This window comes from Pollachius pollachius (genome assembly GCF_949987615.1).
Source record: "Pollachius pollachius genome assembly, chromosome: 3".
Taxonomy (NCBI): domain Eukaryota; kingdom Metazoa; phylum Chordata; class Actinopteri; order Gadiformes; family Gadidae; genus Pollachius; species Pollachius pollachius.
Window position 1 is genome coordinate 51,629,594 of NC_136936.1, and position 17,500 is coordinate 51,647,093.

At 49.9% G+C, this 17,500-nt stretch overlaps 4 protein-coding genes across 15 annotated transcripts in view; 1 reads left to right on the forward strand and 3 right to left on the reverse strand.

Annotated features, from left to right (window-relative positions):
* The window catches only part of cbsb (cystathionine beta-synthase b), a 19,416-nt gene extending 18,495 nt beyond the window's left edge, over positions 1-921 (reverse strand). The window contains exon 1 of the mRNA XM_079732135.1: positions 834-921. The gene's annotated coding sequence lies outside the window, so the exon portion shown is untranslated. The remainder of the gene's footprint in view (positions 1-833) is intronic.
* A 523-nt stretch (positions 922-1,444) lies between these two features.
* Positions 1,445-5,899, reverse strand: u2af1 (U2 small nuclear RNA auxiliary factor 1). Of its 3 annotated transcripts, XM_079732150.1 has the most exons (8): positions 5,846-5,899; positions 4,584-4,671; positions 3,667-3,733; positions 3,214-3,263; positions 2,955-3,053; positions 2,724-2,857; positions 2,558-2,650; positions 1,445-1,894 (listed from the first exon to the last, which is right to left on the reverse strand). In XM_079732150.1, the coding sequence occupies exons 1-8, from the start codon at positions 5,887-5,889 to the stop codon at positions 1,771-1,773; spliced, it is 699 nt and encodes a 232-aa protein (XP_079588276.1). In that variant the 5' UTR covers positions 5,890-5,899; the 3' UTR covers positions 1,445-1,770. The 3 variants fall into 3 exon arrangements, with proteins under 3 accessions (XP_079588276.1, XP_079588277.1, XP_079588278.1); XM_079732151.1 differs by lacking the exons at positions 4,584-4,671; positions 5,846-5,899 and adding an exon at positions 4,282-4,301; XM_079732152.1 differs by lacking the exons at positions 3,667-3,733; positions 4,584-4,671; positions 5,846-5,899 and adding an exon at positions 3,355-3,598.
* Positions 5,900-6,580: 681 nt separating this feature from the next.
* On the forward strand, positions 6,581-15,488 carry gabpa (GA binding protein transcription factor subunit alpha). 10 transcript variants are annotated; one of them, XM_079732142.1, is made up of 11 exons: positions 6,581-6,943; positions 7,049-7,195; positions 8,151-8,258; positions 8,387-8,531; positions 8,801-8,885; positions 9,297-9,521; positions 11,389-11,583; positions 11,910-11,966; positions 13,776-13,901; positions 14,402-14,594; positions 14,785-15,488. In XM_079732142.1, the coding sequence occupies exons 3-11, from the start codon at positions 8,182-8,184 to the stop codon at positions 15,002-15,004; spliced, it is 1,323 nt and encodes a 440-aa protein (XP_079588268.1). In that variant the 5' UTR covers positions 6,581-6,943; positions 7,049-7,195; positions 8,151-8,181; the 3' UTR covers positions 15,005-15,488. The 10 variants fall into 10 exon arrangements, with proteins under 10 accessions (XP_079588268.1, XP_079588262.1, XP_079588266.1 ...); XM_079732136.1 differs by having other exon boundaries at positions 6,581-7,195; XM_079732140.1 differs by lacking the exon at positions 7,049-7,195 and having other exon boundaries at positions 6,581-6,971.
* Positions 15,489-16,602: 1,114 nt separating this feature from the next.
* LOC307072518 (amyloid-beta A4 protein-like) overlaps positions 16,603-17,500 on the reverse strand; it is a 12,906-nt gene continuing 12,008 nt past the window's right edge. Inside the window, exon 16 of the mRNA XM_079731832.1 lies at positions 16,603-17,362. Coding sequence (XP_079587958.1) covers positions 17,261-17,362 — 102 coding nt within the window. The 3' untranslated portion in view covers positions 16,603-17,260. The remainder of the gene's footprint in view (positions 17,363-17,500) is intronic.

Here is a 17,500-nt window from a genome sequence, read left to right on the forward strand (position 1 = left end):
GTGTTCCGGGGTCTTTGGAGTCGGTAGCTTATCGGTTTACCAGACCCGGGTAAATACGTCTTACGAGACCAAGTCGTAAAGGCCTCGTTAACTCATTCCTTTAAGGCATTTTAATTAACATTACCGGCTGATTAATCAAATAAATAATAATGAAGTGCCCACATTGTACACGTGTGACTTCTACAACATGCTGAGCAAAGCCAATTTGTCTTTCATCGAGAACTTACAACAAATGTAAGTAGATACATTTGCTGATTGCTTAAATCAAATAAAATGTAAATTAGGGTTATGCCAGTGAGGCAAACCTGGCGATTATGATTTATTATCTGGTCAGATAGGTCCAGATAGTTTAATTGACCATAGCACTCCACCTCAGTGCAAAAGCCTTTTATTATGAAACCCCCAATGAACTATTCTTTTGTCCTTATGTAATTCGTCGTTCTGTAAAAGTTAATTACATAACATTACATTACATAGTATGACCTAACATTACATCACATCGCATCCATTCCCATCCATGATGCCATGCAGACCATCACTACTCCCTAGCTGATGCAATCCCCGCATTCAGCCTTCAGCCTCAGCAGCTTCCGGAGCCACAGCTCCCATCAGCCTCCTCAGGCTCCATGTGTCCCTGGTGTGTTGTTATGAAGAGTTTCACAACCAAAGTTTAGTCCACGGAGATCGTTTACCACCTATTAATATCAATATGCGCAATGGCGCAAAGTGATGGATGAAGAGGACTGCATTCAGATGAACAGAAACTCGATAGTAGCCCTATCGAGGGTTTATATACACATATCTATATCTAAAATAGAAGTATATTCACTCACCTTGAGGATATTAGGCTCTTTGTGTGTCTCTAAGCGTGTCTCAGCTCGCTCTCAGTTCAGCTCTCTGTCGGTTTAACACCAAAACAAAAGCCATCTGCAGTGGGCGGGGCTTCCCTACTATCGACGCTGATTGGCTTTGACGTTGGCGTCAGGGTCTGCGCTGTCCAATGGGCTTCCTCGTGCTGGGCGAGCCTCCGCCTTTAATGTAAAACAGGTGAAACCAGGCACGTCTGGGACTTACCGTGTTACCCTGTGCTGGCCTCTCGTTTCCTGCTGCTGTACTGGAGGACGTAGGAGACGTCCTCAGTCCCTTCAGGGCACACCACCTTGAAGACCTTTGATCCCAGAGATGTTCTACAGAAGCCTGTGTTTCTGGTCCAATGAGCTGTTAGAGATGTTCTCCAGTGTCTCTGGTCCATGGAGCTGTTGGAGATGTTGTGTCTCTGGTCCATGGAGCTGTTCCAACAGGTGGTCCAGACCAGTGCAAACAGTAGGTGGTATTTGTTTTACGGCACGTCCCGTTAGTACAACATTATGAATAACACCAAGGCCCTTGTTGCCGTACAACTGCACAGAGACATTTCTGCTTTCAGATTGTCCTTTAATAAAACAGGTAAGAGTGAACAGTTTCATGTGGTTATCCAGATAAACAGAGCGCTGACACAGAAACCTTTAAGTGTTCTGTCCATGGTCAGGCTAGCGGTGCCGTCCCCTGTGTCTCTACACAGTTCAGACAACACAATCAAAAGATTCAATCATGAATATGAGGCAGAATCAGTACAAATAGTTTCAATTTAATGACAAGTTAAAAGTATTTTGACAAAATAAAAATATATAAAGAGGAAAAACAAACAAAGAATCCCAACAACATCAACGTCTCGCTGCTTCCCGTCGCGGTCGGCTGCCGTCGGGCCGGAGCTCAGCGGTCCGGCTGCTCTCAGAACCTCCCAGAACGTTCCCGGTCCCGCGACCTACGCCTCTCCCGGTCCCGCCCGCTCCCTCTCCCTCGGTCCCTGGAGCGGGATCGCCTCTCCCGGGACCTGGACCGGGTCCTCTGTCCGCTGCAGACCGGAGGACAGACCTGAGTCTCTACACAACACTGAACACTACACAACACTGAACACTACACAACACTGAACACTACACAACACTGAACACTACACAACACTGAACACTACACAACACTGAACACTACACAACACTGAACACTACACAACACCCCACGCCTCTGGTGGGAGGACGCCCCACGACCTCACTCCCCCCTCCCCGCCTACTCCCCCCTCCCCCTACTCCCCCTCCTCCCCCCTCCTCCCCCCTCCCCCCACCGTACATGTACAGCCCAGTGCCCCTGGGGGGGTTCAGTTGGGGTCATTTCCTCCAGGTTCCCCCCCCCGTGTGTGCCAACGTACTGGGCCGACCTAACGGTCTGATCTGATAAGCCCCGAGGAGGCAGGGTCCTGAGCAGGTCTGTGGGGGGGCTCTCGGGGGGGGGGGGGGCTCTCAGGGGGACCTACTTGCGGGGGGTCTATTGGGTGGGCGGGGGGACATCTCTCTCGGGGGGGTGTCTCCTTGCAGGGGGGTCTCTGGGGAGTTCTATTGGTTGGGGGGACCTCTCTCGGGTGTCGGTCTCTCTGGGGGGTCTATGGGGAGGGGGGGGGGTCTCTCTCAGGTGGGGGTCTATGGGGGGGGGTCTCTCAGGTGGGGGTCTCTCTGGGGGGGCGTACCTCTTTCTCCGGCGGCCATACAGCTCCCTCCTCAGCTCCCGGGAGATGGGCTTCAGGTGCATGAAGTTACAGAAGCCGCCGCGGGTACACTCCCTGTGGGGGGGGAGGGGGTGAGACCAGCAGCACAGTGGGGGGCAGACAGCGTCTGGACCGGCGGGGCACTCACCCCATCTCGTACTGGCGGCAGCAGGCCTCTCTGAAGTCGGTGACGGGGGACAGCTCTGCGTGGACGGCCTGGGCGTTGAACCAGCGGTTGTTCAGGTCCATCACCGCCTTCTCCGCATCCTCCTCTTTACGGAACTGCAAGGCGAGTGGGCTTTACTACTTTATTAAGGTTCCTACGGAGCGGTGACCAGAGCACCGGTCCACCAGGGAGGACATGAGCAGCAGGATTCACCTTCACATAGACGTTACCGACCAGATGGTCTCCGAGGTTATCGCACACGTTCATCTCCTCCACCTCTCCGTACTTCTCCTCCATCTCTGTGAAGACCTCCTGAAAACACAAATCTAGATTGATTACCAATATAAATAGCTAGGGCTCATGTCAGTGTACGTATGGCCTAACACAAACCATCCTTGACAATGCATGCTTTTGAACTGGACCAGATCCCTCCACCACTGTCCTACAGCTTCCTCAATGCCCGATCACTTGCCTCAAAGAACTCATCATAGTGTTCCTGCATCTCCACGTCACTGACGGCACCTAGTGGTGAGAGGGGGAAGTGTTCATCAGTCCCAATATAAACCCAGACCACCATCAAGCTGCAAGTCATGACTCAAACATTTTGACTTACTTTATAAAAAATGGATACTTATTGGTCTCATTTGGAGATTCATCTTTTAGATTTAAACGACCCCTGATAGGACCTAGGAGCAGCGGGCTGGTCTGGGGTAATACCAGGAGCTCCAGATGTAGTCCTATGCCTTGCTCGTGGGCAGGGCAGGAGTGCTAACCTGCAGGTTTATGTGGCGTGGCAGGAAACCCACGTAACACAGGAGAAGCTCCAATCCTTCAAACGTGGTTTGGAAGGTGGCACTTTAATTATTAAATCATATTAATGACGCCTCAATGAGCAGATCACACCGAGGACGCTGGGCGGACTCACAGTTCAGGCCGTCTGCAGACTGGGCGCTGTTCTGGGGGTTGCGGTAAATGTTCAAGAGGGCAATCGTCTGGAATAAAGAAATCAATGGAATCAGGAAAGGGGATTATAAGTAACCTTCGGCTACGAGTTCAACACTCGTCTTCAAGGGAAAGACTTCTAGAAAGGTTAAGGAATCCGACCTACAAGTAGCTCTCAAATCAGGATGAGGAGGGTGGAGCCGGCCAGTGGTAGATTAAATATGACACGATTACATATTAAACAGGACAATATGGGAAACAGGATTATGAACATGATGAAAAGTACTTATAGGGTCCCCTAATAATGGACCCTAGTTACAAGGTTTATGGGAGATGTGCAATTCGTATGGATCGCAGAAAAGGTTTCACAAAGTCGAGAGAGTTGGTAAGACTGCAGTATAAGATGTAAAGACATCCTAAAATATCACCGTTGATAATCAGAATGATGACAGCGATGCCCTCCTCATCATCATCATCATCGTGTTCCCAGATCATCTGGGACTGATAAAGCATACATCATAAAACCTTCCCTGGAACTGTTAAGTTGTTACAAGTCGATCAAACACACAGAAGAACAGTGAGTCTCTACCATACTTACCCTTCATAGCCTGGAGGCCCGATCAGAAAAGGTGTGGGCGTTTGGAGAGCAGAGCTCCAAAAGGTTTGGCAGTTTCAGATACAATGGAGTTGTGGGTCAATCTCAACCTTTTTCTTTTCGGGTCCATGCTATGAGGGGTGGATGGGGGCAATTGATATACTAATTATTATTTTAGGGTGGTGTTCGCCATACACATAATATGTTTAGAAACCATGGTCTGATCACTCTTCATCTAAATAGCTTTTTGAATTTGTATTATGCAGCTAGTTCAAAATATATTGCCATCACAAGAGGGAACTTACCTGGCTGAAGGTGGGTTTGTTGTGTAACCGGGAGCAGCGGTCACCATGACGACACGCACCGATTTTAAAATAAAAAGAACAGTTGACCCTTCGGGGAGAAGAGAGAGGAGATGAGAACACATGACCGCATCAAGTCCATGCTTCAAAAGGGGGAATAGTGTTCAATGGATCAATATTAAACAGAGACTGCACATGTTCATTGTTATTAACCCTTTTACCATCAACGGTCATGTTCAGCCATTTCACCAATACATTGATGGGGTATGCATGGACAGCGTATGGGCCAGTCCCACGTGTTGTAATACATCGATTTATATTTATTAATCCAGATGTAAACTAACGCATCACAGAACACAGTGTGCCAGGGACACGGCTCGCTCTCACTGGGGCCCGGGCGATCATCAGCTGACATCAGATGGGGAGCCGGGGCCTACCCCTGCCAGCGTGCCTCTTCTTATGTACAGGTGGTTTACTGCCTGTTCTTTATGTACAGCTGGTTTACTGCCTGTTCTTTATGTACAGGCGGTTTACTGCCTGTTCTTTATGTACAGCTGGTTAACTGCTGGTTTACTGCCTGTTCCTTATGTACAGGCGCTTTACTGCCTGTTCTTTATGTACAGCCGGTTAACTGCCTGTTTCTTATGTACAGGTGGTATAATGCCTGTTTTTCATGTACAGGACGTTTACTGCCTGTTCCTCATGTACAGGCGGTATACTTCCTGTTCTTTGTGTACAGGCGGTTTACTGCCTGTTCCTTATGTACAGGTGGTATATTTCCTGTTCTTTATGTACAGGCGGTTTACTGCCTGTTCCTTATGTACAGGCGGTATAATGCCTGTTCTTTATTTACTGCCTGTTCTTTACGTACAAGCGGTTTACTGCCTGTTCTTTATTACAGGCGGTTTACTGCCTGTTCTTTATGTACAGGCGGTATAATGCATGTTCTTTATGTAGTCTGTTTACTGCCTGTTCTTTATTTACAGGCAGTATAATGCCTGTTCTTTATTTAGGCTGCCTGTTCTTTATATACAGGCGGTACATGACAGCGCTGCACGGAGGCGCCGCTGCAGCTCGAGCGTAGCGCGGGGTTATGCGGGATTAGCATTTAGCATTTTAGCTCCTTCTTGTTTTCATGTAGTTTGTGGAACGGCTCAGTTTCTCTGGTTGAATTGGGTGACTGTTTTAATGAATTCTAGAAATCTTATATCCAAACTTTTTATTAAAAAAATATGCGTAAACTTAATAATAATAACATGACTTACTTGTCTTTTTCTGTGCCGAAGATGGACGCCAAATACTCGGCCATCTTGAACCAACCTAACACATCCGGGAGGCGCTTTCAAAGTAAGAGTCGGACGGACACATGTCGCGGTGGCACCCATAGCAGTGCACCACAGGGGGGAACAGACAACATACATTCATGCAAAACCAAAATCCTTTATTACACAATCGTTTGAAGGAAATACGAAAAGAAGATGAGTGTTGATATTTAAAGGAGGTCTTTACAGCAGCTCACTATCTGTTCAGTAGACTCACATCCAGATGCTATTATTAACAGAGCTAATGTCGTTTATGTACAGGCCAATTCGTTCAGTTTAGAAAATAAAATAACGTATAATCTTTATAAATGAGATGGGGCAAGAGTTCCCAACAGCCGCCAAAGTTTGCTTATACTCAAGTTAAATGTTATATTGATATATTTGAATATATTAAATCCCTAAAGAGTTCCAGCTGATGGATAAGGGGTAGACGTCAGGCAGAATATATAAATACATAACCTTTGCTTTTATCTTGGACTCACCAAAGTCTACTAAGCTTTTATGATAGAACCAAATCCACTAGACACAACACCATCACTATGAACACATGTCACACAGGCCACACAGTTTGGGTTTGAATCTGTTGTATTTCAGTTAAGACCAAACAGTTACGACTTTACTACTGGAAGATAACAGTCAATGCATAACAAACACCACAACCCACAGTTAAGCAGATCTCCAACGACACAGAGGTAGACGTTCCACCCTAGCTGAGCAGTTCTCCTCTCGCTCCCAGTCTCCGCCCCCCCCCGCTGTGGACCCAAACTTCATGAGTCCTCCCGTCGGTCCTCCACTCACCCTGGATCCCAACCCCGAGGCCTGTTGAGAGGTAGGACCCTGCCGGACCGTAGCCAGGTCCTAATCGCCCTGGTCTCAGTCGCCCTGGTCCCAGTAGCCCTTAGGGGGGGTCGCCCGGTGTTGTGGCGCCGCAGCTCTTCCCGCTACTTTGTGGCTCCGCTGCAGATCAACGCGTCAGCGGCCGCCGTCCTCCGGAGACCAGCGGACGCCAGATAAAGCTCGTATTATCCGACAACACTGCATGTAAATACCGTGGACCGCAGCCGAACTGGTTAGATATATTGATATATACATTGATATATATGTATATATGCATTGATATTTATATATTTATATATATATATGTAGGTCCTCGGTCTCATCACCACGGCGGACTGCGGCGTCGCCTTCCGAGCGACACAATTTTTTTATCAAACTTTGCGTTTCGAAAGCCCGTATATACAGCGATTGGATCCCGGTTCGTCCACGGCGGTGGTCTCTGGTCCCCGACGGTCGGTAAGCCTCCCCGGTCCCGGTCCCGGTGTCCCGGTGTGTTCGTGCGGAGCGCCTCGGAAGTCTGTAAACCTCGCCAGGATTTCCGGCTCCTTTCCATTCGCCCTATGCTGTTTTGTTTCCGTTTATTCCATTTCCGTTTCAAAAGTTTTGTAGATTCAAAGTTTTGTTGTGGTTGATTCGGGATGGTTTCACTGCCCGGAGCACCGGGGGGTTTTCACATTTATTCCCGGTAGTTTGGTACCGGGCGGCGGACACCGAGCCTCGCCCCGCCGATAGTCGACTAAAAACGGAGCTCTACAACCGAGTCTCACTTTGAACTTAGCGACACGTGTTTTTTTCTATTTCTTCCTGTTTTACTTTTGACTTGAATGCGGTTTTCCCACATATCACATCCCTTTATGGAGAACTTTGTCACGACGGCCTACCATATGGCCTTTAGACGCAGCGAAGCCTCGCCCTCGAGTTAGCTCACATTAGCACTTGGAACGCTCTCTAAACGGTCCTGTTGACCAACGGGAGGCCGCGGCTCCGAGGCCTCCACGGCTGGTCAACACAATGCATGTGTGTGTGGAATGTTGTGACCCCATAGACATGCCATTTTGCGTTATATGAATTAGTATTTACCCATTCATATCTAGGTCACTATGATTTAACTTATGTGACGGTTCATATATTGATGGACATACGAGTATAGCAAAAGCCTTTTGCCATTTAAGTTACTTGGTTCAAATTAATTTGAAGTTTCACATAAAATGGTATGTCATGTAAATACTGTGATTCAACTGGGTGATCTATTTCATTTCAATATTTGAACAAATGAACATTTTGTTACATTTGTTGTCCCTATATCAATGTGTCCTCTGGGCTGCCCATCACAATGTATAATAGAAGCCCCCACTAATATAATTGAACAATCACCAATTAACATTTAAATTGACCACGTCACTTTCTCCAGCAGGTAGGCTCAACTTGGTGTTCAGAACAAAATGTCCAAAATTGAGACGGAAGAGATGATCGAGATTGAGATCGATGGGCAGGAGAAACATGGATGCCTGGAGGAAGGGTTAGTATCTTTGGTATTAGTAACTAGGAGTTGTTGGTATTATTTCTATTTATATGTCATTTGAGAGGAACTCCTGCTTTGAATCCACCTCATCCGCACAACTAAGCCCAGTTCTTCACCACCTCTAGGATGGAGGAGCAGGCCCTCACTGCGGCGGATCTGATCCAGCAGGACATCGATATCAACGAGCCCATCGGTAACCTGAAGAAGCTCCTGGAGCCTCGGATCCAGGTGTCTCTGGACCAGTACGAGATCTGCCTGCAGGACATCCAGGTAACAACGCGCCATCTGGACCACAAGGTCGGCTCGCTCTTTTTAAAGAAATTGTTTCTAAAGCTTTATAGAATGCATCAGAAATCTTGCTTTTTTATTATAATTTAGTGCCCTTAACTTTAATTCATGAGAACATTGAATACTGTATGTAATGCATAAACCGTGTTGTTGAGTCAAATGTTTTTGTAATTGGACCCTCTCTGCTTTGTTGTGAAGGTTCTCATCTCACGGTTGTAGTAATCATTCTCCTGCTCCCACTGTCGTTCCAGCTCCATCCTGATCACAGTCTGTTTGACCAAGGAGTGAAGACCGATGGAACCGTACAGCTCAGCCTGCAGATCATCACACGACCAGGTAGGCATACAGGACCTAGACCTCACAGTAGAGTATACACCACAACATCATTATCGTTCTGACATTATCATGATATTATTATTCCGTCATGGCATTACCGTTATCATCGTTCCGACATTGTATCATTATTGTTGTTATGGTTCTATGTCTTGATCATCGTTCTGACATATCATTATCATTGTTATTGTTGTTATTGTTCTATATCATTATCATCGTATCAGTATCATTGTTATTATTTTTCTATATCATGATCATCGATCTGACATCCTATCATTGTTATTGTTCTATATCATTATCCTCGTTCTGACATCCTGTTATTGATCTATATCATGATCATCGTTCTGACATCCTATCATTGTTATTGTTCTGCATCATTATCCTCGTTGTGACTCCTTTCTTCCCGCCCCCCAGGCGAGGAGAAGCTGAACATCCTGGAGATCGTGAAGCCGGTGGAGACGGTGGAGGTGGTGATCGACCCGGACGCGGCCGGGGAGGACGGCTCGCTGGTGGAGGAGGGCCAGCTCATCGCTGTAGAGCGCTCAGCGCTGTCCGACGACACCTCGGAACAGGTCACCCGCTGGGCAGCCGCCCTGGAGGGCTACCGCAAGGAGCAGGTCCGCCTGGGCATCCCCTACGGTGAGCCTCCTCTAGTCTCTAGGCCTGCTCCTCCTCTAGTCTCTAGGCCTGCTCCTCCTCTAGTCTCTAGGCCTGCTCCTCCTCTAGTCTCTAGGCCTGCTCTTCCTCTAGTCTCTAGGCCTGCTCCTCCTCTAGGCCTGCTCCTCCTCTATTCTCTAGGCCTGCTCCTCCTCTAGTCTCTAGGCCTGCTCCTCCTCTAGTCTCTAGGCCTGCTCCTCCTCTAGTCTCTAGGCCTGCTCCTCCTCTAGTCTCTAGCCCAGACTGCTCCTCCTCTAGTCTCTAGCCCAGACTGCTCCTCCTTTAGTCTCTAGGTCTGCTCCTCCTCTAGTCTCTAGGCCTGCTCCTCCTCTAGTCTCTAGGCCTGCTCCTCCTCTAGTCTCTAGGCCTGCTCTTCCTCTAGTCTCTAGGCCTGCTCCTCCTCTAGTCTCTAGGCCTGCTCCTCCTCTATTCTCTAGGCCTGCTCCTCCTCTAGTCTCTAGGCCTGCTCCTCCTCTAGTCTCTAGGCCTGCTCCTCCTCTAGTCTCTAGCCCAGACTGCTCCTCCTCTAGTCTCTAGCCCAGACTGCTCCTCCTCTAGTCTCTAGGTCTGCTCCTCCTCTAGTCTCTAGGCCTGCTCCTCCTCTAGTCTCTAGGCCTGCTCCTCCTCTAGTCTCTAGGCCTGCTCTTCCTCTAGTCTCTAGGCCTGCTCCTCCTCTAGTCTCTAGGCCTGCTCCTCCTCTATTCTCTAGGCCTGCTCCTCCTCTAGTCTCTAGGCCTGCTCCTCCTCTAGTCTCTAGGCCTGCTCCTCCTCTAGTCTCTAGCCCAGACTGCTCCTCCTCTAGTCTCTAGCCCAGACTGCTCCTCCTCTAGTCTCTAGCCCAGACTGCTCCTCCTCTAGTCTCTAGCCCAGACTGCTCCTCCTCTAGTCTCTAGGCCTGCTCCTCCTCTAGTCTCTAGGCCTGCTCCTCCTCTAGTCTCTAGGCCTGCTCCTCCTCTAGTCTCTAGGCCTGCTCCTCCTCTATTCTCTAGGCCTGCTCCTCCTCTAGTCTCTAGGCCTGCTCCTCCTCTAGTCTCTAGCCCAGACTGCTCCTCCTCTAGTCTCTAGCCCAGACTGCTCCTCCTCTAGTCTCTAGGCCTGCTCCTCCTCTAGTCTCTAGGCCTGCTCCTCCTCTAGTCTCTAGGCCTGCTCCTCCTCTAGTCTCTAGGCCTGCTCCTCCTCTAGTCTCTAGCCCAGACTGCTCCTCCTCTAGTCTCTAGGTCTGCTCCTCCTCTAGTCTCTAGGCCTGCTCCTCCTCTAGTCTCTAGGCCTGCTCCTCCTCTAGTCTCTAGGCCTGCTCTTCCTCTAGTCTCTAGGCCTGCTCCTCCTCTAGTCTCTAGGCCTGCTCCTCCTCTATTCTCTAGGCCTGCTCCTCCTCTAGTCTCTAGGCCTGCTCCTCCTCTAGTCTCTAGGCCTGCTCCTCCTCTATTCTCTAGGCCTGCTCCTCCTCTAGTCTCTAGGCCTGCTCCTCCTCTAGTCTCTAGCCCAGACTGCTCCTCCTCTAGTCTCTAGCCCAGACTGCTCCTCCTCTAGTCTCTAGGCCTGCTCCTCCTCTAGTCTCTAGGCCTGCTCCTCCTCTAGTCTCTAGGCCTGCTCCTCCTCTAGTCTCTAGGCCTGCTCCTCCTCTAGTCTCTAGCCCAGACTGCTCCTCCTCTAGTCTCTAGGTCTGCTCCTCCTCTAGTCTCTAGGCCTGCTCCTCCTCTAGTCTCTAGGCCTGCTCCTCCTCTAGTCTCTAGGCCTGCTCCTCCTCTAGTCTCTAGGCCTGCTCCTCCTCTAGTCTCTAGGCCTGCTCCTCCTCTAGTCTCTAGGTCTCCTCCTCCTCTCTAACCCAGCTCCCCCCGCCCCCCCCCAGACCCCGTGCTGTGGTCAGCGGACCAGGTCATCCACTGGGCCGTGTGGGTGATGAAGGAGTTCAACATCGAGGAGATGGAGATCGGGGCGATTCACATCCCGGGGCGGGACCTGTGCTCCTTCTCCCACGAGGACTTCCTCCAGAAGGTTCCCAGCGGAGAGATCCTCTGGAGCCACCTGGAGCTGCTGCGCAAATGTACGACACAGGAAGTGATGGTTGATGAGCTAACCCCCCCACTTACACACTTAATGTGTGTTGTACGTCCCGGCACTTATAAACAGTACTTAGCATGGTGTAGCATCTTATCCTAGCTATTGTTGTATACTGGGAATGGGTTAACCTAGTGATTGTTAGTGCTTGGCACTTGGTTCTATGAACGTTCTTACTGTACCGGCAGAGATATATTGTTGTTTCTCTTTCTTCTGACAATGTACTTATTGTAAGTCCCTTTGGATAAATGCGTCTGCTAATCGCCCTGAATGTAAATGTCCATCTAATGCTTCCCTCATTGGCCGTTCTAGATGTGTTGGCCAGTCAGGACCAGGCAGGACAGGACGCCACTGTGACCATCGACCAGCGTGAGTCTCCCCGGGTTCTCCTCCGTCCCCCAGCGGTGGAGTTACACCCTAGACCCCCCTACAACACGGAATATGGGACACATCTCTCTGTAATTGTGGATGAAGTTGTATAAAGAGGATGTTCTCTGTAAAATACCCCAAATCGGCTACTTCCTGCAAAACATGTTTTTCTAGAGAGGGGGGGGGTTTATTGGCACTGGCTGTCCCCCGGAAGAGTGTTGATAATGTTAGTCCTGACAGCAGTATTCTGGTGTCTCTCTGACTGATGTTAGTCCTGACAGCAGTATTCTGGTGTCTCTCTGACTGATGTTAGTCCTGACAGCAGTATTCTGGTGTCTCTCTGACTGATGTTAGTCCTGACAGCAGTAGTCTAGTGTCTCTCTGCGTGATGTTAGTCCTGACAGCAGTATTCTGGTGTCTCTCTGCGTGATGTAAGTCCTGACAGCAGTATTCTGGTGTCTCTCTGAGTGATGTTAGTCCTGACAGCAGTATTCTGGTGTCTCTCTGAGTGATGTTAGTCCTGACAGCAGTATTCTGGTGTCTCTCTGAGTGATGTTAGTCCTGACAGCACTAGTCTGGTGTCTCTCTGCGTGATGTTAGTCCTGACAGCAGTAGTCTAGTGTCTCTCTGCGTGATGTTAGTCCTGATAGCAGTATTCTGGTGTCTCTGAGTGATGTTAGTCCTGATAGCACTAGTCTGGTGTCTCTCTGAGTGATGTTTGTCCTGACAGAGTATTGGTAATGAGGTCTCAGAGTAATGGTGGTAATGAGATCTCTGAGTGGTGGTGATGATGAGGTCTCAGAGTAATGGTGGTAATGAGGTCTCAGAGTAATGGTGGTAATGAGGTCTCTGAGTGGTGGTGATGATGAGGTCTCAGAGTTATGGTGGTAATGAGGTCTCTGAGTGGTGGTGATGATGAGGTCTCAGAGTAATGGTGGTAATGAGGTCTCAGAGTAATGGTGGTAATGAGGTCTCTGAGTGGTGGTGATGATGAGGTCTCAGAGTAATGGTGGTAATGAGGTCTCAGAGTAATGGTGGTAATGAGGCCTCTGAGTGGTGGTGATGATGAGGTCTCAGAGTAATGGTGGTAATGAGGTCTCAGAGTAATGGTGGTAATGAGGCCTCGTGAGTGGTGGTGATGATGAGGTCTCAGAGTAATGGTGGTAATGAGGCCTCTGAGTGGTGGTGATGATGAGGTCTCAGAGTAATGGTGGTAATGAGGCCTCTGAGTGGTGGTGATGATGAGGTCTCAGAGTAATGGTGGTAATGAGGCCTCTGAGTGGTGGTGATGATGAGGTCTCAGAGTTATGGTGGTAATGAGGTCTCTGAGTGGTGGTGATGATGAGGTCTCAGAGTAATGGTGGTAATGAGGTCTCAGAGTAATGGTGGTAATGAGGTCTCTGAGTGGTGGTGATGATGAGGTCTCAGAGTAATGGTGGTAATGAGGCCTCTGAGTGGTGGTGATGATGAGGTCTCAGAGTAATGGTGGTAATGAGGCCTCTGAGTGGTGGTGATGATGAGGTCTCAGAGTAATGGTGGTAATGAGGCCTCTGAGTGGTGGTGATGATGAGGTCTCAGAGTAATGGTGGTAATGAGGCCTCTGAGTGGTGGTGATGATGAGGTCTCAGAGTAATGGTGGTAATGAGGCCTCTGAGTGGTGGTGATGATGAGGTCTCAGAGTAATGGTGGTAATGAGGTCTCAGAGTGGTGGTGATGATGAGGTCTCAGAGTAATGGTGGTAATGATGAGGCCTCTGAGTGTTGGTAATGAGGTCTCAGAGTGGTGGTGATGAGGTCCTCGTCTCCCCAGCCGTGCAGATCATCCCGTCGGCCGTCAACACGTCCAGCACCATCAAGGTCCTGAAGCAGAGCCGCGGGCCCCGGACCCCCCGCATCTCCGGGGGGGAGGAGCGCAGCTCGCCCGGCAACCGCACCGGTACGCACGCACACACGCACACACGAAAAAACCAACGCACCCATGAACAAGCAATTAATACGCAAACAAACGCACACCGGGGCCTGCCCCAGTCCGCGTTGTCTTTTTAATGAGCAGATTTCAGAAAGAAGTGTTTGTTTCCTTTCCCCTTTACTGGTCACATGACCGCTAATCTGGATCACTGACTGTTATTATTATTATTATTAGGCGTTTTTCAGAATAAAGAATTTAGTTGAGAAGATCAGAGTTTCTTCTCACAAGAGAACGTTGGAGGAAATGTCTGTGGCTTATGAATGTCTGGGTTATGAATGTGTCCTGAACCATCCGTGTGTCTGTCTGGACTGAACCATGCGTCTGTCTGCTGTCCGTGTGTCTGTCTGGACTGAACCATGCGTCTGTCTGCTGTCCGTGTGTCTGTCTGGACTGAACCATGCGTCTGTCTGCTGTCCGTGTGTCTGTCTGGACTGAACCATGCGTCTGTCTGCTGTCCGTGTGTCCAGGGAACAACGGGCAGATCCAGCTGTGGCAGTTCCTCCTGGAGCTGCTGACGGATAAGGACGCCCGCGACTGCATCTGCTGGGTGGGCGAGGAGGGGGAGTTCAAGCTGAACCAGCCCGAGCTGGTGGCTCAGAAGTGGGGGCTGCGCAAGAACAAGCCCACCATGAACTACGAGAAGCTAAGCCGAGCCCTCAGGTGAGCTCCTGTTGTTCTGGTCCAGGTGAAGATCCCGGGGGGAGGTGCTAACGTGATGCTCCGCCCCCCTGTGTGTTGTGGGAGGTGCTAACATGCTGCTCCGCCCCCTGTGTGTTGTGGGAGGTGCTAACGTGTTGCTCCGCCCCCTGTGTGTTGTGGGAGGTGCTAACGTGTTGCTCCGCCCCTGCAGGTATTACTACGACGGGGACATGATCAGCAAGGTGCAGGGGAAGCGCTTCGTCTACAAGTTTGTGTGCGACCTGCGGACGCTGATCGGCTACAGCGCGGCGGAGCTCAACGGCCTGGTCACCGAGTGCGAGCAGAAGAAGCTGGCCCGCCTGCAGCTGCACGGCCTGGGGCAGCCCGTCACCACGGTGACGCTGGCCACCTCCATTGACAAGGACAGCTGAGGGCGGGGCCCGCCGCCGCCGGGTGTGGACAGTTCCTTGGTGATGACTTGTGGGCGCCGGGCCCCTCCCCCTCGGGGTCAGGGGGAGGGGCCGGCGGCCTGACAGGGGTCGGAGGTCAGAGGTCCCCATCACACGCCTTCGCTCTGCGCTCTGACCCGGCCAGGCGTTCGGAGATGTTCATGTTCATTATTTTTATAAATCTATCAAGGGCAGAAGCATGGTATGAATTGGTGACCCATCATGGTGGTTCATGTGCCATGTGTCAGGGAGTCTGAATATCGCTTCATGATTAGTTCTCGTCTAGCTGTTGTTTCTACTGTATATACTGGTACTCTATGTTTTTGATAGCCGCGACGGCAAGTGTATTTTCATATGTTCCCATTTATATAGCGGGGTGGTTTTTGTATTTTATTTAGTCTGTTCCCTGATTGCTGGACCCTTTTGTCCACTAGGGGGAATAAAGTGGCAAGCATTTTTCTTAAGGCTTGGTGTCTGATCAGTGGAGAGGAGGCGGAGCCAGAGGAGTTCTGTACATTCAAACTTTATTGAGGGGGTTGTGGGTACAAAGCAGTTCACTAAGCAGGCGGTTCATTGAGCTGAACAGGAAGTGATCCCTGGTGATGACCATCATTATTACAAGACTTCAAAGAACCAAATGATAAAAGTTAAATGATAAAATCCCTGCACCCCCTTGCCGTGTGTCTCCAGGCCAGGGGGTCAGGAGGCCTCAGGGTTCCCTGGTTTTATTCATCGTCGGTCATCATTCATCACGTGGAGGTGAGGGAGGAGTCTGGTGGACTGCAGTATGGCCTTCTGGGTACTGCAGTCCTTCAGTCTCTTTATGGTGGACTGGAATATGGCCTTCTGGGTACTGCAGTCCTTCAGACTGATCATGCTCAGGGTTCTAACATGCTGGTCAGCAGGTCAGGGTTTGCTTTACAAGCGGGATACTTAACAACTAAAACACTTAACGAATAGGCAAGCAAAGGTTATCAGCACTGAACACACTGTACATGTATAAACAAAGATAGAAAAATAGAATGTGGACGTGAGAGATGGTTTCAGGGGAGTGCAGCAGAGTGGGGATCTATGCAGAGCAGGCTGCAGATCTCTGAGTCCAGTTCAGTTCTCTGGATAGCAGAACGATGGAGGGAGAGCGGTCAGACAAAACGGAAGTGGTTATAGGAATAAAGGGAAACTAAAACCCAGCCGCTCTCTGGAGGAGTGGAACCAACGAGGAGGAACCATCAGAACCAACGATACACCACCCTGCATCTCAAAGCTGGACTCGGTTCTTCTCCGGGGTGGGGGGGGGACAGGGAATCCACTTAAGAAGGAACTGGTGTGCATAGAACTCAAACATTACTACAATATAATATCACAGAGCGTTGTTCTGGCCATGCAGAACGGGGAGGGAAAGACTCCTTAAAGAAATTCTGTGTTACAGCGAAGCACATTGTTCCTACGCCTCCTCCTGATGTCACAAAGAAACCTAACCCTAGAAATGTACAGTCCTGCCAGGAGGTCTTAGGCAACATGCACTACGTTTACTCAAAGCAAACCTCATCAATGCACATCAAATGAAAAACCACTCGTCCTTAAACTGTACATATTCTGTATATCCTTTAATATCTTGGTTTTTCTTCTTTAAAAACAACCCTGAAGTGTTTAAATCCTAAGAGATTGAGAGCGTTGGGGTTAGGGCTCACCCTGTCATAAACAGCCCAGCTGTTGTCTGGAGCATGAGGAGGAACCGGGACGATACGTCTGATAAATCAAAGCTCAAATAACTCAATCCTGATGACCTGATATAAGACATGCCATTGGCTACTCTGTACACACACACAATGACGTGCTCTGTGATTGGCTTACGTTGTGCAAGTGAAATGGGCGACCCCTCTAGGGGTCAGCGGGGTCCAGCGCTCCTCTAGGGGTCAGGGGTCAACAGTCCTCTAGGGGTCAGGGGTTCAGGAGCCTGTGTTCCATTCCAGCTCCAGGCCGCGGGACCGGGTGATCCTGGTCCGGACCAGGTCTACAACAACACGAGGTACCCCCCAGGTGAGGGTGTGGAGGTACCCCCCAGGTGAGGGTGTTGAGGTACCCCCCAGGTGAGGGCGAGGTACCCCCCAGGTGAGGGTGTGGAGGTACCCCCCAGGTGAGGGCGTTGAGGTACCCCCCAGGTGAGGGCGTGGAGCCAGGATGGAGCAGGCCATGGGGGGGGGGGGTTAATCTGAAGGGAGGACCTAAGAGGAGACTTCAGTTGTGCATCTGCTCAAAGAACTTGTAGGTGGGATTCTCGTAGCCGTTCTGCTGCATCTTGGTGAGGTGTCGCTCTTCAGGGGTCACCGCCGCGTCCACCTGCAGGAACACAGCCGCCAACCACTGGTGACCACTGGGTTGTCATGGTAACAACTAGGATGTCATGGTAACCACTATGATGTCATGATAGCTACTATGGTACCATGGTAACCACTAGGATGTCATGATAACTACTAT

Coding starts and splice junctions, on each gene's coding strand:
- u2af1 (XM_079732150.1), bottom strand. CDS start 5,889: ATGGCCGAGTATTTGGCGTCCATCTTCGGCACAGAAAAAGACAA. Junction 4,672..5,845: donor TTCGGCACAGAAAAAGACAA/GTAAGTCATGTT, acceptor TTCTCCCCGAAG/GGTCAACTGTTCTTTTTATT. Junction 3,734..4,583: donor ACAAACCCACCTTCAGCCAG/GTAAGTTCCCTC, acceptor TCTTTATTCCAG/ACGATTGCCCTCTTGAACAT.
- gabpa (XM_079732136.1), top strand. CDS start 8,182: ATGTCCAAAATTGAGACGGAAGAGATGATCGAGATTGAGATCGATGGG. Junction 13,902..14,401: donor CTCGCCCGGCAACCGCACCG/GTACGCACGCAC, acceptor CCGTGTGTCCAG/GGAACAACGGGCAGATCCAG. Junction 14,595..14,784: donor AAGCTAAGCCGAGCCCTCAG/GTGAGCTCCTGT, acceptor CCGCCCCTGCAG/GTATTACTACGACGGGGACA.